At 45.7% G+C, this 24,503-nt stretch overlaps 1 protein-coding gene across 1 annotated transcript in view; it reads left to right on the top strand.

Moving 5' to 3' along the window:
- The window catches only part of PRPS1 (phosphoribosyl pyrophosphate synthetase 1), a 20,403-nt gene extending 710 nt beyond the window's left edge, over nt 1-19,693 (top strand). Inside the window, exons 2-7 of the mRNA XM_059384998.1 lie at nt 10,096-10,279; nt 11,224-11,322; nt 12,378-12,502; nt 15,399-15,572; nt 17,713-17,872; nt 18,604-19,693. Of these exons, the coding sequence (XP_059240981.1) occupies nt 10,096-10,279; nt 11,224-11,322; nt 12,378-12,502; nt 15,399-15,572; nt 17,713-17,872; nt 18,604-18,696 (835 nt within the window). The 3' untranslated portion in view covers nt 18,697-19,693. The remainder of the gene's footprint in view (nt 1-10,095; nt 10,280-11,223; nt 11,323-12,377; nt 12,503-15,398; nt 15,573-17,712; nt 17,873-18,603) is intronic.
- The last annotated feature ends 4,810 nt before the right edge of the window (nt 19,694-24,503 follow it).

The following is a 24,503-nucleotide window of genomic DNA, read 5'->3' as shown; positions in this document are numbered from 1 at the left end:
GGCTTTGTCGCTTCGCTGTTGAACCATCCAGACAGGACTGGGTTCGCTTTAACTCTTGGACCGGCTTGCTTGGGAGAACCTTACTGTGTACTGAGCCCTCCCGGTGTTTCTCTTAGAGTCTACGAAGCAGCTTTTCAATTCGAAATGGTGTCGGTCGGGTTTTGTAGTGAGGAAAATTGACATTAGGTACCGAGGGCGCCAAAATTATTACTAAAGACTTCCGCTGGATTGGCAGGCGTTCGCTTTTCACATCTTTAGCATCACATCTTGAGAAGTGGAGCTCTATTGAAGTTAAATCTAGCTGCTCAGTTAAAGTGGTGCATCAACTCTGCATCCTGATTGCCAGCATCTCCGCTTGAGCCGTCCAGAAAATGTTAGGTAGGGAACCTTAGTTCTGGAATCCTTGACCTTCCCCAGTGCAGCTGCTGGTACGGATGATACATACAAAAACCTGTTTTTCAGTTAGCAGACTCTATCCTGAACTTGTCCACTTCCCTTGGCCCCCGTAGAGAATTTAGGAAACAGTTTTATTATCCCTGAGTGTTAAGATAATGGAGGAAAGATAATGGAGTGCAAGACCGGAATTGAGCATAGTGCATTGCAGCTTGAATTTTTTTCATTGCCTTGCTAATTAAACTTGCTCCCTCCCCCCACTTTCAACTTCCTCCTGCACCTTGGGGGCCATCTTAGAGATAAACTTAATTACCTGATCCTTCCACCAGAATGTAGAATCTTCTGGTTCTGATATTCATACTTTGTGTTTCTTTGCCCTGTTGATCAAATCAGGACAGTGCCCACAATATCATGGGCACAGTCATCTGTTAAGGGGAAAGTTTACTCCAAACCCAAGAATCAGTTAAATTAGTTAAGGTTGCTTGCAGCATTTATTCCTAGATGCCTTTCCTTTTTCCTTTCTTTAAACTTACTACCCTAGTGTAACTCCCTTACCCTTCCTAGACCTGCTGATAAAAGCATTCATGTGTAGTGGACAGCTTCCTTCTGGATACTTACTGTGCCGCTGGTTGTGATGCAGATGATAGTGCAAACACTGACACAGTCTGTAACCAGGCAATAGCTTAGTCAGAAGAGGCTGGCCAAGCTGCTGTCTTTGGCTGTGACCACACCATTATGACACCATAATAAGAAGACATTACAGGATCAGACTTTGCCAGTGGCAGTATGGTAGGGGCCAAGAATGATTTTCATTTAGAGGGGTTTTCTGGCCCCCTTAACTCTGGTTGTTAAATTCTTTTCCTACCCTTCTAGGAAAAATACAAAGACTTTTTCTTTGTGTTAACCCCTTCACCCTCTGCCTAATGCATTATCCTAGAACCTGAAGCTGTACTGGGAGACAGGGAGGGTGAGAATAATTTAGTGTTCTGACTCATCTGAATTCATCAGCAATCCCAATCTACTTTGGAGATCAGGCTGGTTTCATTTTTAAACAGCTGAACAATAGCATGCTTGAAAATCCTGGCTAAGATTAAGCCCAACGTGGAAAATTGCTGACTGGTTTGGTTTCCCTGTTTCAGGCTTAATCATTAGCTTTTTGGTTCCTTAGATGGTCTAAAATCTTCGTTGAACATAATGGACTATGTTACCTATGGAGCTTCCCCCTCTCCATCCCCCTCCCCAACCTTTGGCTCTTCTGCATGACTCCTGGTCTCTAAAGGACATGGACAGAGCAGCTCAGTGGGTACTCTGGGTCATCAGAGAGGGGAACTGCAGAGCCCAGCCTCAAATGAGCCAATTTTACGATCTGTACAATTTGGCAGAATATGAGGGGTGGTGCTCTTTTGAGCAGAGTGGCTTTTCTCGAGTCAAGATCATCCATTGCTATCCAGTTATATAGGAAACATGCATACATACATACATACATGTAGGTCGGTGTCTCACACACACACAGGTAGATAGGAGGGATTAGAAGTTCATGCTCTGGAATCAGAGAACCGGCATTTGAAATCTTTGCTTTTCTTTGCCCCAGTAATGTCATCTGTAAAGTAGTATCTACCCTACCCATGGAATTATTGTGAAGATTAAATGAGATAGGAGTAAAGGAGAACACTGTCCCACACAGTAAATGCACAGTGAATGTTGATGAGAAGTGAAAGTGATTATATGCAGAAAATGTGGAAAATACAGAAGAGGACAAGGGGAAAAAAAATCCCAAATAATCCTAGCACCCACGATCACCTGTTCACATTTTCAGCTATGACCTTCCAGATGTTTGTGTGTGTTTAAGTACTTTTTCAAAAATGTAAGATGTTTGGGGGCACCTGGGTAGCTCAGTCAGTTAACTGTCTGACTCTTGGTTTTTTGGCTAAGGTCATGATCTCACGGTTGCATGATCAAGCCCTGCACTGGACTCTGGTCAGTGTGGAGTCTGCTTCAGACTTTCTTTCCCTCTCACTCATTCTCTCTCTGTCTCAAATAAATAAAAGAAATCCCTTAAAATATTGAGGTGTCCTAGCTTTCATCACGTAGCAATATTTTTTGAGTAATTTCTCCCCTTAATGTTTAGTGCACATGGTTTAAAATAGCTGTAGAGTCTTGTCCTATGGTTTTACCATTATTTTAGATAACCAAGTCCCTACTAGTAGTTATTTCCTATTATTAATGCTTTTATATGAAAACATTTGAACATAAATCTTTGTCCATTTCTTTTTTTTTTAAGATTTTGCTAATTTATTTGACTGAGAAAGAGAGATCACAAGTAGGCAGAGTGACGGGGGGGCGGGGGGAAGCAAGCTCCCCACGGAGCAAAGAGCCCAATGGGGGGTTCGATCCCAGAACCCCGGGACCACTACGTGAGCGGAAGGAGAGGCTTAACCCACTGAGACACCCAGGCCCCTGTGCTTGATCCATTTTAATCCCCTCAACCCTGCTGAGAAGTTACTATCCCCATTTTACAGGTGAAAGAACTAAGATTCAGAGGTTAAGTAATTTGCCCAACTCTAGGTATTACTGTTTAAATTTTTGCTGATAAATTATCTCATCTGGCTTTTAAAATTTTAGTATATTCAAAAGGTTTTTTTTTGTTTGTTTGTTTACTCTCTTCAATAGTGATAAGGGCCTTTGGTTTATTTCGTTACTCTGGATAGGCTGAGAGGGGGAAGACTAACTTCGGTTGCCTAGGATTTTCCTAAGAACCATATCCCCTGGTTAGTTAATCCCTTGCATTTTGCACATGCCAGTGTCTCCATCTGAATTCTTGAGATTTTCTTAAGACTACTAATTGCTTTCTAGATTTCAGTTGATTTCCTTCTGTGTAGCCTTCCATGCTAGTTGGATGCACTTAACACCTGATGCTAAAGGAAAAGCTAGTTTTCTCATTGGATGGACATAGCCAGTCGGGCCTCACTAGGAGATTGGGAGAATGATTGGCCCAAAGCCACTTGGAAAACACACCATTAGCTAGAGGGAGAGAACATGGGATGTTACCCTTTAAATTGCTAAACCAGGTTTTTCCACTTGATAGAGTATATTAAGACCAAACAGGTTTTAGGCACAGCTGTTCTGTTATTAGTCTTTGCCTAATTTATCATCTCTTTGACTTAGAGGAAGCCATAGGAAAAATACTAAATTTTTTTGAGGATTCCTTGAACTGTTTCTTGACTGAGCTGTATAATCTGAGTGTAGGTTGCAGGCTTTTTAGGCTTTAGGAAAGAAAATGTGCACTACAGTACTACTGGAGGGAGGGATTGATCTTAATTTAATTAGCGAGATCAGTTATGCACAGTAAAATAAGGCAATGTCCTACTTTACTCGCACCACTTGATTTTGATTTATTTATTTCTTTGAGAGTGGGCTCACAAGAGTGCATGAGTGGGGAGAGGGAGAGAATTCTTCTAGCGGATTCCCCGCAGTGTGGAGCCCTGATGGAGCTCCATCTCACAACCCATGAGATCATGACTTGAGCTGAAACAAAGAGTGTAAAGCTCAACCAACTGAGCCAGGCACCCCTGCACCACTTTATTTTGAATATTGTTTAATAAAGAAAATTTCCAAGTTACTAGATACATGCCTGGTCATAACACCTGTCTGTGCTTGAGGGTAAGTTTTAGTACTGAATTTGGCTCTGGGAAACGGCTGAATGGCTGGGTGATACAATAACACAGAAATGTTCCCAGCGATTGTACAGGGTAGTGAGCTGGTGCTTTTATAAAAATTATTTTTCAAACCTTTGATGTTAGAATATAATTTCTAAAAGAATCACCTCTACCAAAGTATTATATTCAGCAAATGGTCCTGATGTGTAAGTTGGCAGTGATAATTTAATTTTACAATTCATACCTTATCTGCTTTCAAAAAAGGATTTGAAGCATGTTTCATGATGTGTCACATGTCATGTGTGTCACACGTACAAAAATTTCACTAAGTAGATGCATTAGAAGCCTTCTAGAACAAAGGACTTTCGTAATCATGCCAAGAATTTGGCATAAAGTGATTACTGAAGTTCAGTGTTAATTTAACTGTATCCCTTGACTTCCTGGTAGCCAAAGGGATAAAGATAAAGACATATGCAGTGGATCATGTAGTTTTTATTTTCATAAGATACTTTAGACACTTCCAAGCACAAAATTTTAGGAATTTTATGGATGGGATCCTTAAATAACGATATTAAGTAACATAAGGAACAATGTAAGCAATTTTGTGGGTGTTTTTTAAAAAGATGTATTTACTTATTCCAGAGAGAGAAAGTGCCAAGAGTGGGGATAGGGGAGAAGAGGTGGTGGCAGGGGGAGAGAGAATCTTGAGTAGACTCCCTGCTTAGCATGGAGCCCAACACAGGGCTCAACCCCAGGGCCCCAAGATCCGCGACCAGAGCTGAAGTCAGGATTCGGAGGCTTAACCAACTGAGCCACCCAGGCGCTCCTTTTAGGTATTTTTTATATTGACCCCGGTAATTGAGGCATTTTTGAAGAGGGACGGCATCATGGTCTATGGATATTGCTTTCTGGTCTTAACTTGAAAATAAAAAACCTTTGAAATAGAGACTTAGCCCCTCTCTTAATGCTCTCTTGGACCACTTGTTAAACTACTGTTCCCCTAGCTTCTCATCAAACAACCTGCTTCTGGTTGAGTGAACATCTGGACCACGGATGATACTCTGTGTTCTTTACTGAAATAAGAGCCGTAGGCCTCCCGCATATCAGATGTAGAGACTACCGTTGACTTTATTGGAAATCATTGTGCCTGACTTTGGTTCTACTCCTGGGAAATGAAGATCTTAGTCAAGGAGGTGATGCGGTATGGGGCTCTCACCACAAGAATTTTGAGTTTTGAAGTTGCTCAGATATTTGAAGTACCAGGTCAAGACCCCGGAATTGTGCACCATAAAACGTAGAAGGAGCTCTTGTAGCCTGGAACTTCTCACAGGGTGGGTGGGCAGTGTGAGTAAAGGAGATGTGAGAAGTCTCTTTAAACACCACTGCCTGTTAAAGGAGACCAGCACATGGTCTCCTCCGGGAGGTGTTATTCAGCCTTGTCTGCTTGTGCTTTGTAATTTTTTAATACTCTTTTTTATTTATCCCAGCATATCCCAAAATAGGGTAGTTTTAACACTTAAGTGACATTAAAATTGAGATACGTTGTTCCTTTTATTTATACCATCCTCACAATAGAGTGTATTTTATGCTTCTAGCATATTTCAGTTCAGTTCCTCACACTAGTCACATTTCAAGTGCTTGGTAACCACACAAGTCCAGTGCCTCCCAGATTGAACAGTGCCATTCTAGGACCTACACTTTGGAAACGTGGAAGTTGCTCTCCCAGAAAGCCCCTCCTGGCTCCCTCCTCCTTGTCTATTTGAATTTTTGAAGAGTGTCTTCAGAAAGCAATTTTGGCATTGGCATAGTTAACATTACCGACAGAGTCTATTGCTTTTTAAGGCTGATCCTTGTGATTAATAGATGGCAGTTCACAGGGCATCTGGGTTGGTCAGTCGGTGAAGCGTCTGCCTTCGGCTCAGGTCAGGACCTCGGCTCCAGGGATCCAGTCCCACATGGGGCTCCCTGCTCAGTGGGGAGTCTTGCATCTCCCTCTGCTTCTCCCCGAGACTCGTTCTCTCTCTTTCTGTCTCTCTCAAATAAATAAGATCTTAAAAAAAAAAAAAACCAACTAGCAGTCAGTTAAGCTAAACCAGGGTCCACAAAATTGCCATATTGTTCATTAGGTTGCCTCTTGTATCAAGATTGCAGGATCCTGCCATAAAATTCTTCGTAACTCTCCCCACTCTGGTGGGCCCAACAGGTTGTGGTTCTACCCAAAACAAAATCTCTGCCAGCTGGGTATCTATCTGTGGAAAGGGTATGAGCAGATTTATCAAAATCCTAAAGAAACAGGTTGGACCCACTTGCCTCTAGTGTGAAGTGAGTTACTTTGTGAGGGATGATGGAAGCCAGGCTTCTGAATCTTCTCAGTAGCGCACCTGAAGAAGGTTTGCATTCTGACTCAAGTGAGTGGCTCTCAAGGGGCAGCTGAATCCTGGGGGGGTGCTTACTAATTCACTGTGTCCAGAAGAGCACAACGGATCTGGTCCCTGCCTTCACAGCTTGCAGTCCAAGGGAACAGATAACCATTAACAAGTGGGTAAAAAATAAACCCATAAGTCATGATAAGTAGTAAGTTGTGAAGGTAGTAATTGGGGAGGCTCACTTTGTTAGGGAACATTTCAAGCAAACAGAAGCAGAATAGTATAATGGTCTCCTCCAGTATACACATCACCCACCCAGATCAGCAGGTATCAATTACTGGCTTTAATCTTTTTTCATCTATCAATCTCCCCTCCCACATACCTCCCCACAATTATTTTGAAACAAACATGGATGTTCTATCACCCATATGTATTTCAGTAACCACGATACCATTTTCTTGCCTAAAAAAATTAAGAGCACTAGGGTTCCAAATTTCCCTGTTTTGTAAATGGGGGAGGCCTTGCTTTCTTGAATCAGCATGCAAATGAAGCTCATATGGCACAATTGGTTGATTTTATTTATTTTTTTAAAGATTTTATTTATTTATTTGATAGACAGAGATCACAAGTAGTCAGAGAGGCAGGCAGAGAGAGAGGAGGAAGCAGGCTCCCTGCTGAGCAGAGAGCCCGATGCGGGGCTCGATCCCAGGACACTGAGATCTTGACCTGAGCCAACGGCAGAGGCTTTAACCCACTGAGCCACCCAGATGCCCTGGTTGATTTTATTTTTTAAGATTTTTTATTTATTCATTTGAGAGACCAAGTAAGAGCACGAGCAGTGGGGAGGAGGGAGAACTCCCCACTGAGCAGGGAGCCAGACAATGCTTGGCGCAATCCCAGGACCCCTGGATCATGACCTGAGCTGAAGGCAGATGCTTAACCAACTGAGCCACCCAGGCACCCCGGTTGATTTTTTTTTTTTAAGTCACTTTTAATCTTTTGGTCCTCAAGGATGTCACCTTTTTTTCAAATTAAGATAGAGGACACACTTTGATTGTAGACCTGAGAAACAAATGAGCTGCTCACAGAAAGACCATTCCAGGTAGTTGGATGAAGTGCAGGGCACTGACGTGAGGAGGGATGGATACAGGGAACTTAGAGGAAGACAGACCATGTGACTGCTGCATAGTAAACTAGGGAGAAGATATTTGGAGAAGAGCTATTTATCAAATCAAAAAACCGAGTTTTCCAGATTCCCTCACCGTATTAACGTAGTTTCTCAGAACGTAATCCAACTGGACAAGAGGGGCGTAATGCCCTTTGTTGTTAAAACCAAATTTCACAGCAGTCGTAGATTCACATGTAATTGTAGGAGATGATACCGAGAAATCCTGTGTACCCGTTTCCCAGTTTTCCCAAGTCTCCCAACCAGAGTTCTTCCAAACTATAGTTTTTTGGCAGAACTGTAGTGTTAATTCGAGAGGCATGATACTGCCCTTGAGGCAGTCAAGATACAAAACCATCTTGTCACCACAAGGCTCCTTCCTGTTGTAACCACACCCACACTTCTCCCTCTGTGTAGTTTCCTTAGCTTGCTTTTGTCTGCTTTGGGTGTCTCGCGGATACTGGTCTCTTAAAATGTAAAATGCGTTGCCTCATCTGTGTTCTGGAAAAGATGGTGCACAATTTGTGTTCATTCTTCAAATGTTTGGTAGAGCTCTCCAGTGAAGCTGTTTTCTGGTTAGTCTTTTTAGAGGTTTTTCTTTTTTTTTTTTTTTTTTTTTCAAAATTTCTTGAAGTTTATTTAATTTCTGTACCTAACCTGGGGCTCAAACCCACGACTCCAAGATCAAGAACCACTGAGCCAGCTAGGTGCCCTGAGGCTTATCAGTTTAATTCCCCTTACCCCAAGAGTCAGCTTTGTGTTTCATTGGTTTCTCGCTTTTGTTTTCCTGTTTTCAGTTTCACTGACTTTGCTCTTACGGTAATTTTTTTCTGCTTACTTTGGGTTTATTTTGCCCATTTTCTACTTTATCGGTATAGGAACTAAGATTATTGATACTAATTTTTTTTTTTGCTTTTTTAAAGGTTATTTATTTATTTGAGCTAGAGAGTCATGAGCAAGAGGGAGAAGGAGAAGCAGATTCCCTGCTGAGCAGGGAGCCCCACGTGGGGCTTGATCCCAGGACTCTGAGCCAAAAGCAGACACTTACCTGACTGAGTCACCCAGGTGTGCCTTATTGATATTGATTATTGAGAAAATAATGCACTTTTTTAATGTGAGGATCCCTGGTATAAAATACTTCTTGAATTCAGTGCCTGAAGGTTTATCTCCAGATACTCCAGACCAATGTGTTTTCTTCTTTGTTCTGGCTACCAGGAATCTCAGCCTCCCTGTTCTCATTGATTTCTGGCTTGATTTTTACCATTAGCACTTATTTTTCTTGTTTTGTAATATAAACTAATCCCATTCTTTTTAAAATCAACTGTCGTTTGGATTGGAAAGGAATAAATATTAAATAATTATCTTCTGTATCACCTGCTTCTGGCAATGGAATTACCTCCCGTTGAAGTTTTGATCGCTAGAAGTCATCAGCTCTCTAGCCTAGTCCTGATTGATACACACTACATACTGTACACACACATCCGCAAATAACCCCCACCGCCCCTGCAGGTTTAATTCGGGAAGTGGTGTTGCTGTGAGGTGTCATGGAGGTTATGATTTTTTAATCCTAAATTATTCTTGGTAAGGAATCAAGCGTGGCTGTTAAAACTTTCTTTTTATGGTAAAGTATAGCCCTACTCCATAATTCCTGTGGAATGTTTTTTAAACAAGACTTACTAATTGGACAGAATACAGTTAGCATAAAATGGAGGCAAGGGCCACATCTGTTTTGTTCTCCATGTGTCTCTGGCACTTAGCACTGTGACTGGCATATGAACATGGACTATTTGTTGAGTGAAGTGCCAGTGTGGTAGATGTATTGGCTTCTGTAGAAGGCATCATTATAGAACAGTAGTGACTCACTCCTTACGTGATCCTTCTGCTTTTGTTCTGGGTGGATTGTGACAGTCACAGATTTTGTATCAAATTTGCATGCACATGTCTTGTTCCTCTCTATAATGAGATACAGGCAGCTCACTGAAATTACGTTCCAAGTACTTCTGAGTGCTTTAGCCAATCTTCCTGCCACATCACATGTAAAAGTAGCTATTTGTATGGCATACTGGAGTAAACTGAGTCAGTAGACTGTTTTCAGTACAGGGGCTCTCCCAAAGTGAGGGGATGTGTCCACATGACCGTGTCCACATGACCCCCACTGGGCTGTAACCCATGAACAGCACAGTAGTAGGGAAGGTGTACTTTTTAGACCTTGCTGTCCATAGAAGTGTAGTATAGTGCTTTAAAATCTCTTGTTTTTTGTGGCTCTTGGGTGGCTCAGTGGTTAAGCCTCTGCCTTTGGCTCCGGTCATAGTGCTGGAATCTGGAATCAAGTCCCACATCAGGCTCCCCGCTAAGCGGAGAGTCAGCTTCTCCCTCTGACCCTCCCCCGCCATGCGCTCCCTCTCTCTCTCTCTCTCTCTCTCTCTTGCACTCAAATAAATAAATAAAATCTTTTAAAAAAATTTTTAAATAAAATATCTTCCTTGTTTTTGCTTTCCTTCCTTTCTCGTTGTAGTGTGGAGATTGGAGAAAGCGTACGTGGAGAGGATGTCTACATTGTTCAGAGTGGTTGTGGCGAAATCAATGACAATCTAATGGAGCTTTTGATCATGATTAATGCCTGCAAGATTGCCTCAGCCAGCCGGGTTACTGCAGTCATCCCATGCTTCCCTTATGCCCGACAGGATAAAAAGGATAAGGTGGGAGCAGAATCTCCTTTAAGAAAAAAAAAAAAAAAAAACTTTTTTTTTTTTAATCATATGACGCACTTGCCCAAAGTCACAAAAAGTCCTTAATCCTCAGACCCATATGTAGAAGATGTATTACTTTTTTACCACACTCTCATAGGTATCACCCAGTGTTCAGAAACAATTGACGTGGGGTTGGTTTATATAAATCAACACATTCATAGTCTGTTTGTTCCACCTATTCATATGTGACGTCCAGTTAGCTCAATGCGACTTTTTCATTATGTCAGTAGGACTAAGCACCAGCTACCATGGAGGAGAATTATTTTTTAAACTCTAGTAGCTCCTCTGGGACCCTCTCAGGGTTCCAGCTGTGACCTCTTCATCAAACTTGGAAGTCGGTTACACGAATGTTTAGTCTCATTACACACATACACATCTCACCTCATTTGTCTGCTGTATTAGAGGCTAAGGTAATACACATAAAACTTTGCCAGGACTGTTGTAATAATCGGTGCTTAGATTTTGCATACAATGTCTAGGAGAAGGCCAGATATTTTTATTCTGAGAGAGTATGGTGCTCCCACAGAGTAAAGCGCAACGCCTTTGCTGTTTTATAGTGCAGCAGGTGTATTTGCCTGTTTTAAATAATTTAGCATTGCAACACTCGATAGGCTGAAACTATGCACATTGAGTTAAGAAAACAAAAGGTAGGAAGGTATTTTTCTTTTCGGAAAGCCTATCCTGATTTGGAAAAGGGATACTCCACTTACTCTTCATGCTAGACTGAGCTACTCATGAAGTCAGTGGCCATGGCACTTTCTATGAATTTCCTGGCAGCACAGTGCCTTGAACCTAGTAAATGCACATTAAAGGGATGCTTCTCCAGCAAATGAATTGTTTCTCAAAAAGGCTTGTTTGGTTTTTTTGTTCTTCTTTCCTCCACCTCCGTTTAGAGCCGGGCTCCAATCTCAGCCAAGCTGGTGGCAAATATGCTGTCTGTAGCAGGCGCGGATCATATTATCACCATGGACCTGCATGCTTCTCAGATTCAGGTATCTGGAAGCGAAATAGTGGGCAGTAGAAAGGGGGTTGGGGAGGAGAGAGCTGATAATGCTGGAGACCGCAGAGAAGCAAAAACCTGCTCAGGTGCCGCTCAGATTAACCAGTACACTGACACCGCTGCAAGCACGCTCACTGTCAGCATACTTCCTGACCTTAGTCTCTGGGGTGGATGGGTAGGGGAGGCTGGCTGGGATTCGGAGAAAGAGCGTTGGGTTTGGGTTCAGACCTGGTTTGAATATTGGCTCTGACAGTCAGCGGCTTTGTAACCTTGGGCAGGTTATTTTAACTCCTCCCGAACACATGCTGCATTGTCACTGTGAGTACGAAATTTATGGTGGAACGCTGGCCCAGGACAGGTACTCAATAAATAGGAACTGTTACTGTCATCATTAAATTGAGAGGCACAGCTATCGGAACCTACTTCCTAGCATAAACCCAGAGAAAGGGGAGTGGAATACTACCTTCTATTTTGTACTATTTAAAGGGACTTTCAGATCCTCCTCGGAGGCTTGTGGCAATCCAGTGAGGTACCGGAGTAGGTGATTCTACCCATTTCATAGAAGAGGAACAGATTTGTTGAGAAACACAACTAATTAATAGCAGCTGGAATTAGAGTTACTCTGTGTGACCATTTATTATAAATACATTCTACTAGCTTCTCTAACTGGTTTAGCAGTTAGCTCTTGCTCCCTAACAAACCAGCATTTAGTGGCATAAGGCAGTATGACCTCACGAGTCTACACATTGACTGGGCTGTTCTGGTATCGGCTGAACTTGGCCATGCTTCCCAAGGGCTCACTCATGTCCCCTTCCTCAGTTATGGGTTAGCTGAGGGCAGGCCTTGCCCATCTTGGCTGGACTCTCTTGTGCCGCCCAGGTTTGAGGAAGCCATTTTTAGTCTCCTCCACCAGGCATGCCTCCCAATCAGTCTGAACGTTACAGGAAAGTATTCGTTGGGCAGATTATTATTAACCTCTTTGTATTGGTCATTTATAAATGGAAGTGCAGAAAAACAAAGCAAACACGACTCAGCTTCTTTCTACAGGGCTTTTTTGATATCCCCGTGGACAATTTGTATGCCGAGCCAGCTGTCCTGAAATGGATAAGGGAGAACATCTCTGAGTGGAGGAACTGTACTATTGTCTCACCTGATGCTGGTGGAGCAAAGAGGTATGGCTGGAATGCATATTATTCTCAAAGTACTGGGGAAGTCGTTCAGACAATTGTGTCAGAAAGTGGTATTTTTCTTTCTTTTTTTGTAAAGATTTAAGAGAGAGAGATAGCGAGAGAGAGCATATGGGTGGGGGAGAGAGGGAGAAGCAGGCTCCCTGCTAAGCAGAGAGCCTGGCCCGGGGCTCAATCCCAGGACCCTGGAATCATGACCTGAGCCGAAGGCAGGTCATAACTAACTGCCCGCCACTGCCCCGCAGGTGCCCCAGAAAGTGATACTTTTCTAGCAGGTGACAGTTTTTAAGTACAGTTGACCCTTGAATGACATGGGGGTTCGGGGTGTCGTCCTCCCCACCCATGTGGTCAAAAATCCACATAGAACTTTTGACCACCCCAAAACTCAACTCCTGACAGCCAACTATTACCTGGAAGCATTCCCAATAACATAAACAGCTGATTAACCCTGTTGTATTTGATGTGAATTACATAGTATATTACAAGAAAGCAAGCAAGAGATAAGAAAATGTTACTGAGAAAATACGTTTTCAGTACTCCACTGCACCAATAGAAATCGGCTCTTAAGTGGACCTGCACAGGTCAAACCCATGTCTTTCAAGGGTCAGCTCTACTTCAGAGTGGGTGGAGCTGGGGCACAGGCTGGGCATAGTTTTACTAACCCTCTTTTACTGGCCTGAGTCACGCCTGAAAGGCAGGGCAGCACAAAGGGGGCCCTTAAATAGTTACCATGTTGTAGGCTTGACTGAAACCCATGAGTCAGCTTGGCACTGCAGAGCTAGCCACACCACTGGGAAGCGATCCAGAATGGTGGGAAATTGGGATTTCTAATGAGTGGCACCCGCTTTCAAACTACATGCTATTAGTGGACAAGTAGGCGTTTTTCCTTGCCTGATGATGCTGGTGGTTAGACCATTTTCATTCTGGCATGAAGATAATAAGCAGCAAGGAAAATAAAGTGGAGTAACTTTATTTAAAAACTTTATTTTAACATTTTAAACAAACTGATTGCCAAGGATTACTAGTTTAGGGGCTTTACAGTTCACCTGGTGCAGACTGAGCTCTTGATTTCCTTGGTGTGTCACTCAATAGTAATGCTTTCAAAAGGAAAACACGTGTTCTTCTTGTTGGTGGAAATAGAATGAAGAAGCTACAGAACACAGATGATTAGGAAAAGCTAATTCAGATCCTTCTGAAGCCACTCAGATTTTCAGTGACTGTTTCCCAACAACCTTATTACTTCACTAAACTGAGAACTTGGATTCCGTTATTCAGCCAGAGGCATGGCTTCATGAGTCCCACGTAATTGCTAGTTACCATCTGTAACAGCGGTGCGCCTAAGAAGCATCCCCCTACTGGTAGTTGTCAAACTTGTCTTAACTTGTTGGCCAATATTTTCCCATCTTGCCATGGGACTTAGAAAATAGTCATGTTTGATTTAAATAAATAATCAGGCAAGCTTTTCTTTCCAAAGCAGGGTACAGGAAAACTGCCTTCAATAGGTGACTCTTTTGTATGTGTGTTGATAATGTTCTTATAGCAGTGGAGTGTTTTCAGAGTGAGTGGCTGTTATCACTTCTGCCTTGGTAGGGTTTTCAGAGTATACTGGTGGAGATCCCCGTGTGCTGGTGACTTGCAGTTTCTCCCCTCAGGGGTATAGGGAATGACTTTTCCAGCCCTTCTGCTTTGTCGGTCATTGAGTTTGTTGGCCATCGAGTCTGGACGGTTGGGGACACTTGAGCTAATTTGATCATGCATTTGTTTTGGATAATAAATGTTCCAAGCAGATGGGTTATTCTTGATGTTCCTCTTGCCCACCCAGTAGTCAGGGAGAGCACAGGGTGTGGTCCCTAGGTCAGGGTACAGATGCCATCCAAGTTGTGGTTTGGATCTTCTGTGTTCTCTGTGACAGGCTCATGCATTCTCCCCTATCCAGCACAACACCCGTCACGTGACCATAGTCATAGCAGAAACCAGGCATAATGCTCTGGTTGGAGCAGTGCTGCATTTAAAAAAAAAAAAAAAAGACCCAAGGCACAGGCTTCTTCGTGGACGGGGGGAGGATGGCACAGCAGACCACGGGCCTGCATGCCATTTACACTGAGCAGCTCGCTGTCATTTATGCTGAATCGATTTCTGGTTGAGTGAATTATTATACGGGACTTGGTCATTAGCGATCGGTCTTCCTGTCCCACCTTCTAGTTCGGTTTGTATTATTGTGTAATAGCAAAATGAGACTGACGTTTTGACTTGGAGATACTTTGGGCTGTGCGGCCAGATGTCCAGTTTTCCTGGTTAATTGGTATAACTTTCTTTCTAGCGCTCCTAAAAGGAACTTCCAAGCTTGGTGTCCAGGTACAGTTGACATTGACAGTTGGTGGAGCACTGAGGGGAGTGTGGTGAGAGCACAGGCATTCTGACTCCTCTCCTGCCAGGATCAGGTTCACTTCTCACAACATCCGCATGTCAAATTGGGCCAATCTGTGCACTCGCGGCCTTAGTTAATGACGTCTTCTCTCTCTCCCCCTTCTGCTGCCAATCTATTAAATGAACGTGCCTTCGCATCCTACTGCTTCCTGGGACTGGTGAGGCATCTGGCTATCCCCCGCTCGCTGTAAACCAGAATTAATTATAATCGAAGTCTGACTAATACGCTCATAAACTGCTCTCAGGATAGGAGGCTTTAGTCTATAAAACCCACTTTGTGCCTTTGGCCTCTGAGAAGTCAATCAATGAAAGCTCTTTTCTTCCAGCCCTGGGAACAATTTGGTTTCAAAGAGTGTTCCCTCCCTCCCCCCGCACCTCCCTGCCGGAAAACAAGCCCATCGTTTAGTCCCTGTCTTTCGTCCTTGGGTTTAACTTCGAACACCCTGTTTTGCAGAGTGACCTCCATTGCAGACCGGTTGAATGTGGACTTCGCTCTGATTCACAAAGAACGGAAGAAGGCTAACGAAGTAGACCGCATGGTGCTGGTGGGAGACGTGAAGGACCGGGTGGCCATCCTAGTGGATGACATGGCTGACACCTGTGGCACAATCTGCCATGCTGCTGACAAGTGAGTGAGGAGAGGTGGGGCCGGTGGTCAGAAGGGGAACACGTAGCCCGCTGCCATCTCAGTGCCTTACGCCAGCAGATTCTCGTGGAAGTGAGTCGAGGGGGATGGTAACTAGCTTTGGGAGATTTATCACCTGAGGCTTGAGTTGCAGTGTGCATACGTTAATATTTCCCCCCATATCTCCTGACTTTATTATGCTAAACCATACAGAGTATAAAATTGGCCGTTTTGAACATTAGGTGTACAATTCAGGGCCGTTAATTACATCGGCAGTGTCGTGAGACTGTCACCACTTTATTTGCAAAATGTTTTGACCACTCTGAATACTCAACTTTTTGTTTGTTTGATTGTTTTAAAGATTTTATTTTTATTTATTTGACACAGAGAGAGAGAGAGACAGTGAGAGCAGGAGCACAAGCAGGGGAGTGGGGGAGGAAGAAGCAGGCTCCACGCTAAGCAGGGAGCCCAATGTGGGGCTTGATCCCAGGATGCTGGGATCATGACCTGAACTGAAGGCAGATGCTTAACAACTAAGCCACCCAGGTGCCCTTGAATAATCAATGTTTGGTAGTTTTAAAAAACACATTAAGTAGATATGTATGGGCCTGAAAAGATAGGAATTGGCCCTTCGTACAGATTGGAATTGTGTGAGTCCATTTATGCATTTTGTTTTTATAAATACAGTGCAGTACTAGAAATGTATTTTCCTTGTGATTTTCTTTTTTTAAGATTTTATTTATTTATTTGAGAGAGAGAGAGCACAAGTGGGGGAGTGGCAGGCAGAGAGAGAGGGTGAAGCAGAACTCCCTGCTGGGCAGGGAGCCCGATGTGGGGCTCAATCCTAGGACCCTGAGATCATGACCTGAGCCGAAGGGAGACAGTTCACCAACTGAGCCACCCAGGTATCCCTTGCCTGCACTGTTCCAAGCTGTGCCTTCACTCTCTTCATTCTGCTGCTAGCCACCAGTCTCTTACCTCCCCAGTCCATCTCTCTCATTGCCTCCCCACTAGCTGATCTATCTGAAACTAAGGCTAGAACCCATCACTCCTCTCCTTAAAAACCTTAAGTGGCTCCCCATTGCTTATAATCCACACGACTGTGGAGAGCCTTGTTTCTCCTAATTTTTTCTTAAACTCGGGGTATCTGTGCCATGCCCAGGGCCTGGCATATAAAAGGGGCTAAGAAAGTGTTCGTGGGCTGAGCAATTCCTGATTGGGATCCTGGAGTACACATTGATAAAACTCATATCGTCCTTGTATGATTAAGGTGACCCTAATGCCTGTAGCAGATCAGCTCCCTGAAATGTCTGTTCATTACCATGATAGTTTCTTGTTCCTGGTTTACTCTGGTGCAGGTAAGTGTCCCTCTTTGGGTTTTGTGGTGCTGCATCTTTAACATACGGCTTCCAAGATTACTTTAGAAGACATTTCCAGTTTTGCCAGCCAGAAAGAGAAAACAAGAGCATGGAGAATCACCATGGAAGATTCTTCTAAGCCCAACCAGTGGTATACATTGCATCTGCCCACATTCTGATAGCTAGAATTAAGTCACAGGGCCACTCCTAACTTTGCAAGGGAGGCTGGGAAATGTAGTCCAGCTGTGTGCCCAGGATAAAAAGGCGATGGATTTTGTTGAGCCTAGCAGTCTTTTCCAGTCTTAATTCGTTAATCCGAACCAGTTCAGGTAAGTTCTTAGTCCAGTTATTTCTCTTGCTATGAACTGAATCATGTCCCCCTAAAGTTCACTGGAAGCTTAGGACTTCCAGTGATGGTATTTGGAGATGGGGCCCTTGGGAGAGGTAACTAGGCTTAGATGAGGCCATGGCAGGAGAACCTTATGATGGGAATAGTGCCTTTGTAAGAAGAGACACCCAAGAGCTGGTTCCCCCATGCATAGGTGCACACAGAAGTCATGTGTGAGCACACAGTGAGAGATGGCAGCTGCCAGCAAGCCAAGAGAAGAGGCTTCAGGGTGACAGCTACCTTGTCACCACCTTGATCTTGACCTCTAGAACTGAGAGCAAGATGTGTTTTTCTAAGGCACCCAAGTTCTGATAAAATCCCCTCCCCCCTAACTCAGGCCCTTTAGTAACAAGTGAGACAAGTGAGTAATCCAGAGCAACTCTGCATTTTCTTCTAGACTTCTCTCAGCTGGAGCCACCAGAGTTTATGCAATTTTGACTCACGGAATCTTTTCTGGCCCAGCCATTTCTCGCATTAACAACGCATGCTTTGAAGCAGTAGTTGTCACTAACACCATACCTCAGGAGGATAAGATGAAGCATTGCTCCAAAATACAGGTGAGGAGGGGACTCTTGCAAAAGAAGTCTCTGTGAGGTATTTTCAGGAGGCGGTTGCCTGTGGCGAGTTGGGGGTCTGGATTCTGAAGATGTCCTCCTTTGCCCTTAAGGGCTGAGTCTGTCATCAGGACCTGTGACCCCAAAGGGGGGAAAAAAAAAAGCACGCTTAAAAGTTCAGATTGCAAGGCGAACCTCTGGAGGACAGAGGACTCTCTCAGTGATGGTGATACACACTCCACTTTGCAAGTCCATGCTTTACACTGTGCGTATGTCACTCTTAGCTGTTAGCCCCTGCAGACACAGTGGGAAACCTGTGAACGGGGTGGGGTACACCCCTCAGAACTTCAGTGTCTCAGAGCCTGCTATGGAAACAGCCTAAGTTAATTACCTAGGGTTCTTGTTAAAACACAGATTCCTTGGCTCCATTTGAGACCCACAAAACCAGGAGGTCCTGGGACCACTCCTTTAATTCCCCCAAGTAATTATTTAAGAGCTGTTGTGCTGAAAGAACAAGGCCTTGCTTCATTAAAAGTGTGTACAAGAATCCCTTGAGTCTCTGAACTTCATGTGGAGAAATACTATGCAGAATATAGCTGGGGTGGCTCACGAGGGGACGCAGCCCTGTGCTGCGGTCTGAAGGGGAAGGCTCCCTGTGAGGCTGCTCACCAGTGTCGGCCAACGGGTCGGTCGTCTGTGTGCCACTAACCTGATGCTCCTCTTGGCTCCCACAGGTGATCGACATCTCCATGATCCTGGCAGAAGCCATCAGGAGAACTCACAACGGGGAATCCGTTTCCTACCTGTTCAGCCACGTCCCTTTATAATAGAGTAACCGCTGAGGCTTTTTACAAAGTGAACCCCACCCCCTGTTTTCCCTTGGTATTTGATGACAAATTCCACAGAAGGCCCAGCTTGCTCCAGCCAAGCTTTCTAAACCCCTCATCGGGTGTATTAGTATTTCTCCTAAATGTAGAGAAAGATGGATTGAGACGAACTGCTGCGATTTTCACCCCCCCCAACACCCCCCCTCGCCTGCATTGTCTCATTCTGGCTTGACCCTGCTTTGAGCCTTGTAGCTTTACCTGTAGCCCAGCAGCGAGATTTCAGGCTCTGGAGGGCGCTGTGCAGGGGTGTTTGAATGTGGCCCGGGGAGGAGGGGGGAAAGCACAGACTACTTTGCATGTGAATACTTCAGGGTTTCCTTGGTTCAGAACTCCTGGCAACAGAGCCACCCCGGTTCCCCCCTCCACCCCCAGCCTGTGACAGGTTCTCAAAAGTCTCTGTGAAATGACAGCAAGAGCCCTAGGCAGCCCCAGCTTGGGCCTCTGAGTCCTGTAAGGCCACTCTCTGGAGGGGGTGGGGGTGCCCGGGGTTGGTTGGGGAGGCAGCACACAGGGCAATGGCTGCTTCTTGGGAGGAAAAAGCCTGATCCTTCATCCCTTGCTCGGGGATTGTGTCCCTTGGATTCTCCTTTGTGGCCATTCCTTTCCATTTGGCTTGACCTTCAGCCATCTTGCCCTTCCCCTGGCCAGATGCCCTCCGGGCGCAAGTGGTCCCCGTACCAGTCTTCTGGAAAGCAAAGTCGCTTCCTGCTGCGTAATCTCTGACATTGACACGGATTATTTTTGTCATAGAGTAATCTTCCGTAGCCCGCTACCACCATGGTAGTAGGTTTTAGGTGGGGTCGTAGTGCCTTTTGATTAATTTAAATATTTCATCTTCCTTCCATCTCTTTGGTCTCTCCAGTGACCTGAGATTTCTGTTAAAAAGACTGATGTTATTGTCTCTTGTAGAGGAAACTAATAAAGTGTCTGTGTGTGATTTGTGGGTCCTTACCGTGTCTGTACCGATCTTTCTGCTGCAGATTTGGTCTAAGGGGATCTTGCTGCCCAATGATAGCTCTTCTGCGTCTCTAGACTGTTAGCTGCATGGTTCAGCCAAGAGAAGACCTTGGCCACAGTTCTGTTCAATAGTAAGACCTTAAGAAGTCTGGGGTTTACCGAGAACTACATATGGTGTGATTCTGTGCCTTCTATACCAGAGGGTACATTGCATGTCAGGCCTGCTGGATCTCTGGTTCTCCCCAAGGCTGGACATTCAGTACTTTCTCATAGGAAGAGTGTAGTTTCTATCATTTATTCATTTGGAACCAATTTTGCCAAATGCAAAATTTCCCTCCATTGGTAGTAGACACACGTGTGGCATTTCATATCAGGCCTCCTAATTAAAAACTGGGGAAGATAAATGTGTACAATTGAAGAATGAATTATAATGCATCCCAGAACGTTCAGTGGGGTTTTTTTGTTTGTTTTTGTTTTTGGTGCTTCATTAAATAAGGGTGCCCTTTTTCTTCGGGAGAAGCCACATGCTTCCAGAGCTTTCTGCAGAGCTCAGCACCCCTTTATCTTTGAAGCCTGGTTCTGCTTTTGTTTGCCTTGGTTGCACTTTACGTTGAATATTGGGATCTCAACTTTACAATGAGGCTTTTGGGGGAAAAAACGGGGTGGATTCCAAAGAGACTGAGGTGGGCTCTGAAGTATGTGCCTCTCTGACCCGCTAGTCCTCATTCACCTGGTCGGGCTGCTGCTCCAGGAGCCACTGACATGAAGCATCAGAGCCACTGACATGAAGCATCAGTGCCCTAACCTGCCCATCATGCAGCTTCCTGAAGTACTGGGTCAGTGGGTCAGGGCTTGCTGTGTCCAAACATTTCGACTACTGTGGGCCCCCTTGGGTCACCCAGTTCCTAGGATGAGGTTTTAAGGCCACTCAAGAGAGGCCTTTGGTCCCCACCTTTGGCCCCTCTGCCTGGGAGAGGGTCAGTATTCAGTCCCCTATGGCACCCAGCCAAGTGCCACAAGCTCCTCTAAGCAGGAGAACCCCCAAGTGCCCTGGAAGGCAAGTGGGTCTCGACTAGGGAACAGCAGCAGGAACAGAGGTGGTGGGGTGAGAGGGGAGGCACCAAAGCCAGGATCGATCGGCCTGCACCTGTAAGGGCCCGATGCCTGCTGCTGAGTGAAAGGCATCCCCAGCTTCTCCACATCCCTCACCTTCCACCCTCTGAGCCAGAGGAGGGGAGAGGCCTTGGAACAACGGAAACCTCACCTCAATGGAGTCCCCAAGCTAATGCCTTTATAAGAGATTTCATTGCAAATTGGGGCCAATCTCCCTGCCAGATTGGGAATAGAAGCATTTTCTGCTAGAGAGTTTATTTAATTGGACTGTTAATAGCATGCAGCCCTTGACCTGAGGGTTATAAGGCTCATGGAGAAAGGCTGCAGTTAAAAAAAGAAAAACCTAGGGTGCCAGGGTGGCTGTCGTTAAACCTCTGTCTTCAGCTCAGGTCATGATCCCAGGGTCCTGGGATCAAGCCCCACATCGGGCTCCCTGCTCGGCGGTAAGCCTGCTTCTTCCTCTCCCATTCCCCGTTTTTATTCTCTCTCACAGTGTCTGTCTCTGTCAAATTACTTAAAGAAGAAAGACCTGCCCGTCTTAGCGATCTTGCCTCCTACCGTCTCTTTCTAGCTCTGGTTGTGGGGTGGGGAATAGGCTTCTGGAAAGCGATCTGGGTATTGGAGGCACACCCCCAGAAAGAACTTCAGAAGTAAGGATGAAGGAAGAAGGTTCTGCCCTGCTTTGGGGCCCCCCATGCAGACTAAAGACCACTGAAGGAGTAAATGCCCTAGTTGTGAGAAGAACCATTACATTCGGTTAGGAAGGGGAAGCAGCCTCCTACCTTTCAGTGGGCACCTCTAGCCTCCCGCCAGATGCATCCTCCAGGGAGGCCAAAGTGCCGCTCACCTCTGCCCATCACATGGTAACAGCTTACCAGAGTCCTATACTGCCCTCAGTAGCTGCAAATGGGAGAAGGGAGGATTAGAATTAATACAACCATGGGGCAGGAACATACTGGAAGTTAACTGACACCTCATTTTCAGGCCAAGGATTGACCTTGTGCCTCTTAGTCATTTGCTGCCTTTTTGCCAACTGCTGGCTCTCCCAGAAGGCTGTTGTTACAGGCTCAGCCTTTTGCCAAGGCTTTTATCCTAAAGAACACGCTGGGGGTCTCTTCCCCCAACCCGCCCCCCACCGCCCACCCTACAGTTGCTTGGAAAAGGTGGCTCCTATGATGACGTCAGGTCATGATTTAAAGGCAAGAATGCTACAGCTCAGGACTACCCCCTCCTCTTTTATTCCTGCCATGTTTTGAGGCCTGTCTTTCTCCTGCAGACCTTTTTTTACTACTCTGAGACTGTTTAGGAGTAAAGGAAATTCTGCCCCAAATCCTGATGGATAAAGTGCAGTGTTCCACAGAATCTTTGATAACATGTGTCTTCTAAGTCCCCTTTTTCAAAGTCTAGGTATTTGTGGGGCAACTGTGGTGGAGCTAGGATAGCCACAGGCATATTCAGACCCAGCATACCCATGGTAATGATTATCTAGTTCTGTTCTCCATGGCCCCAGTGATTGCAAAGGGAAAGGGCTTGTGGTGGCTGGATTGATTCCTACGACCTCACCCTTCCGGAGATCACTTTGTGTCTCAGCACCAAGGGCTCCAAGAAAGCAGACACTTCTTCCTGATCACCATCTTCCATTCCCCTCTCTGCCTTGCTCTCCTGCCCGCACACCTAAATGCCCTTGGCCTCTGAGGTTCCTAAGTAGTCTTGCCATGAAGCTTCTTAGGCCCACTTGTCTTTTTTTTGAGGATGTTCTCTTGTGTTTTTGCTTGTGAGTGAAAAGAAAGGAGAGACCAAGGGGCAAGGTAGCTTTTTCCATTGCAGCCCTTGGTTACCTCACCAGCTCCCCCGAGACTCAGAAACCTGGCCGGTTCCTTGCTCCAGCCTGAGTCTGTGTGAGTGTGATCCTCTTTGTTGCTGGCCTGTTGGATGCCCCTCAGTGACAGGCTACTGTTCCTATGCATGCCCTAAGCCACCAGAGTGAGGCCCTTCTGCCATCTTTCCCTTCCCCTCCCCGCCCACCTTTCTTCCCCAAGGCCTTCCTCCAGTAGCTCAGCTACCAACTATGAAATTCCAAATGGGGGAAGGGAAAGCCCATTTTGCAGCAAAATCAAACCAACGGGTCTTCATCCCATCCCCTTCCACCCCGCTTTGTGTTTTCAATGGACTCAATTCTTAGATTTTCCAAGTCCCCACAGCCACACTCGGCGCATCCACTCATGTCGCAGCTGGGTCTTGTCGTTTCATCCACAGTGTTGCCCTGAGCTCACTCACATTTTGTGGCTCGGGTCCAGGGTTTGAATATAAGACAAAAGAGGGCAGCCAGGCTTGACTAATCCATTTTGCAAGGGCAATACACGGAACAGCAGTTTTCTACCTGCCAGCATGGAAGTTAGCCTGGAGCCACACTACCCGACTTCAGTCCTCACCCTCAAAGCTCGTGGGATAGGACCTCGTGGGGTAGGTCCCCGTGGATGGGGCCTCTGTGGCTGCAGCCAGGCAGGGTAGGGCTGCTCAGTAGGAGTTGAAGCCAGGCTGAGGGCGCTTCCCCCGCCTATCTCATTCCTGCCTGGGCCAACGTGGCCCACGGGACCGGTCACTGCTGCGCAGCTGCCACTAGGGGGAGCCAAGCAGAGGATGGAGGGAAATAGGTCCAGCCTTGAGAGGCGCCTGCGGGTCCTCCAGGTCCGCTCTTCCCCTTAACACCCCAGCAGCCAGGGGGACAACAGGGTGCCTGATTCCCATTCATTCAGCAAACAGGAAGGTGCACAAAGTTTCAGTGCGCAGCCCAGTGCCTTTTTGCAAGCCAAGCGCTGTTCTAGATGCTAGGGGCACAGAAACGAGTCTGACAAGGGCCCCCTCCCCCAGGAGCTCTGGTGCAGAGAGGAAACGGCTTTACAGTTGGGTGTGATTAGGACTGTGAAGAGGGAAGAACAAAATGCAATGTGGGCACGGGGCAGGCGGGGTGGGGGGGGGGGGGGAGCGGGGACGCCTCAGCCAGTGTCGGGAGTCAGAAAGGCATCCTGGAGAAAATTATTTTGACTTTGGAAACAGTTGGTTAGAAATTTGCCAAAGGGAGAATGGGAAGAAGGATCTTTCAGGCAGACAGAATAGCATGTGCTTAACGTGGGCACCCGAAAGACTGGGGTGTATGTGTGTGTGCGCGCGTGTGCGCGCGCGCATGCGTGCCTGTGTATGCCTGTGTTCCAGGGTTTGGTGGGGAGTGGTGAGGAGGGATGGTGCTGCTGAGACCACATCATGAAGGATCTTCGAAGTAGAGTGACCACACACCTGTTGTCCCAGTGTATTTATAGATGGCACTACCTTTCGCTCTCAAAAGCGCCCTGGTTAGGTTAACAGTGTAAGCTTATTTTGTGGTTGCCATAAGACATGCTGTGGCGTTTGAACTTTATCCAGGGAGCAAAGAGAAGCCTCCGGAGGGGTTTAAGCAGGATGCTGGCAGGATGGGAGTCACTCAGTTACAGTGGCACTGATGTGAAGACCGGACTGGGTGGGGGGTAAGAGTGAAAGAGAGAGGCCAGGTAGACAGCTGTGCAGTCGTCTCAGGGGAGGGGATGAGAGAAGACCCGTTTACAGTGGATCTGGGAGGAAAATGCTGCAGAACCTGGTGATGTTTTGATGTTGGGACTGAGAGAGGAGGAGGAGTCCAGGGC

This window comes from Mustela nigripes, chromosome X (assembly GCF_022355385.1).
Source record: "Mustela nigripes isolate SB6536 chromosome X, MUSNIG.SB6536, whole genome shotgun sequence".
In the NCBI taxonomy this organism is placed as follows: domain Eukaryota; kingdom Metazoa; phylum Chordata; class Mammalia; order Carnivora; family Mustelidae; genus Mustela; species Mustela nigripes.
The sequence above is the reverse complement of the archived record's forward strand: the minus strand, read 5'-3'. Positions and strand labels throughout refer to the sequence as shown.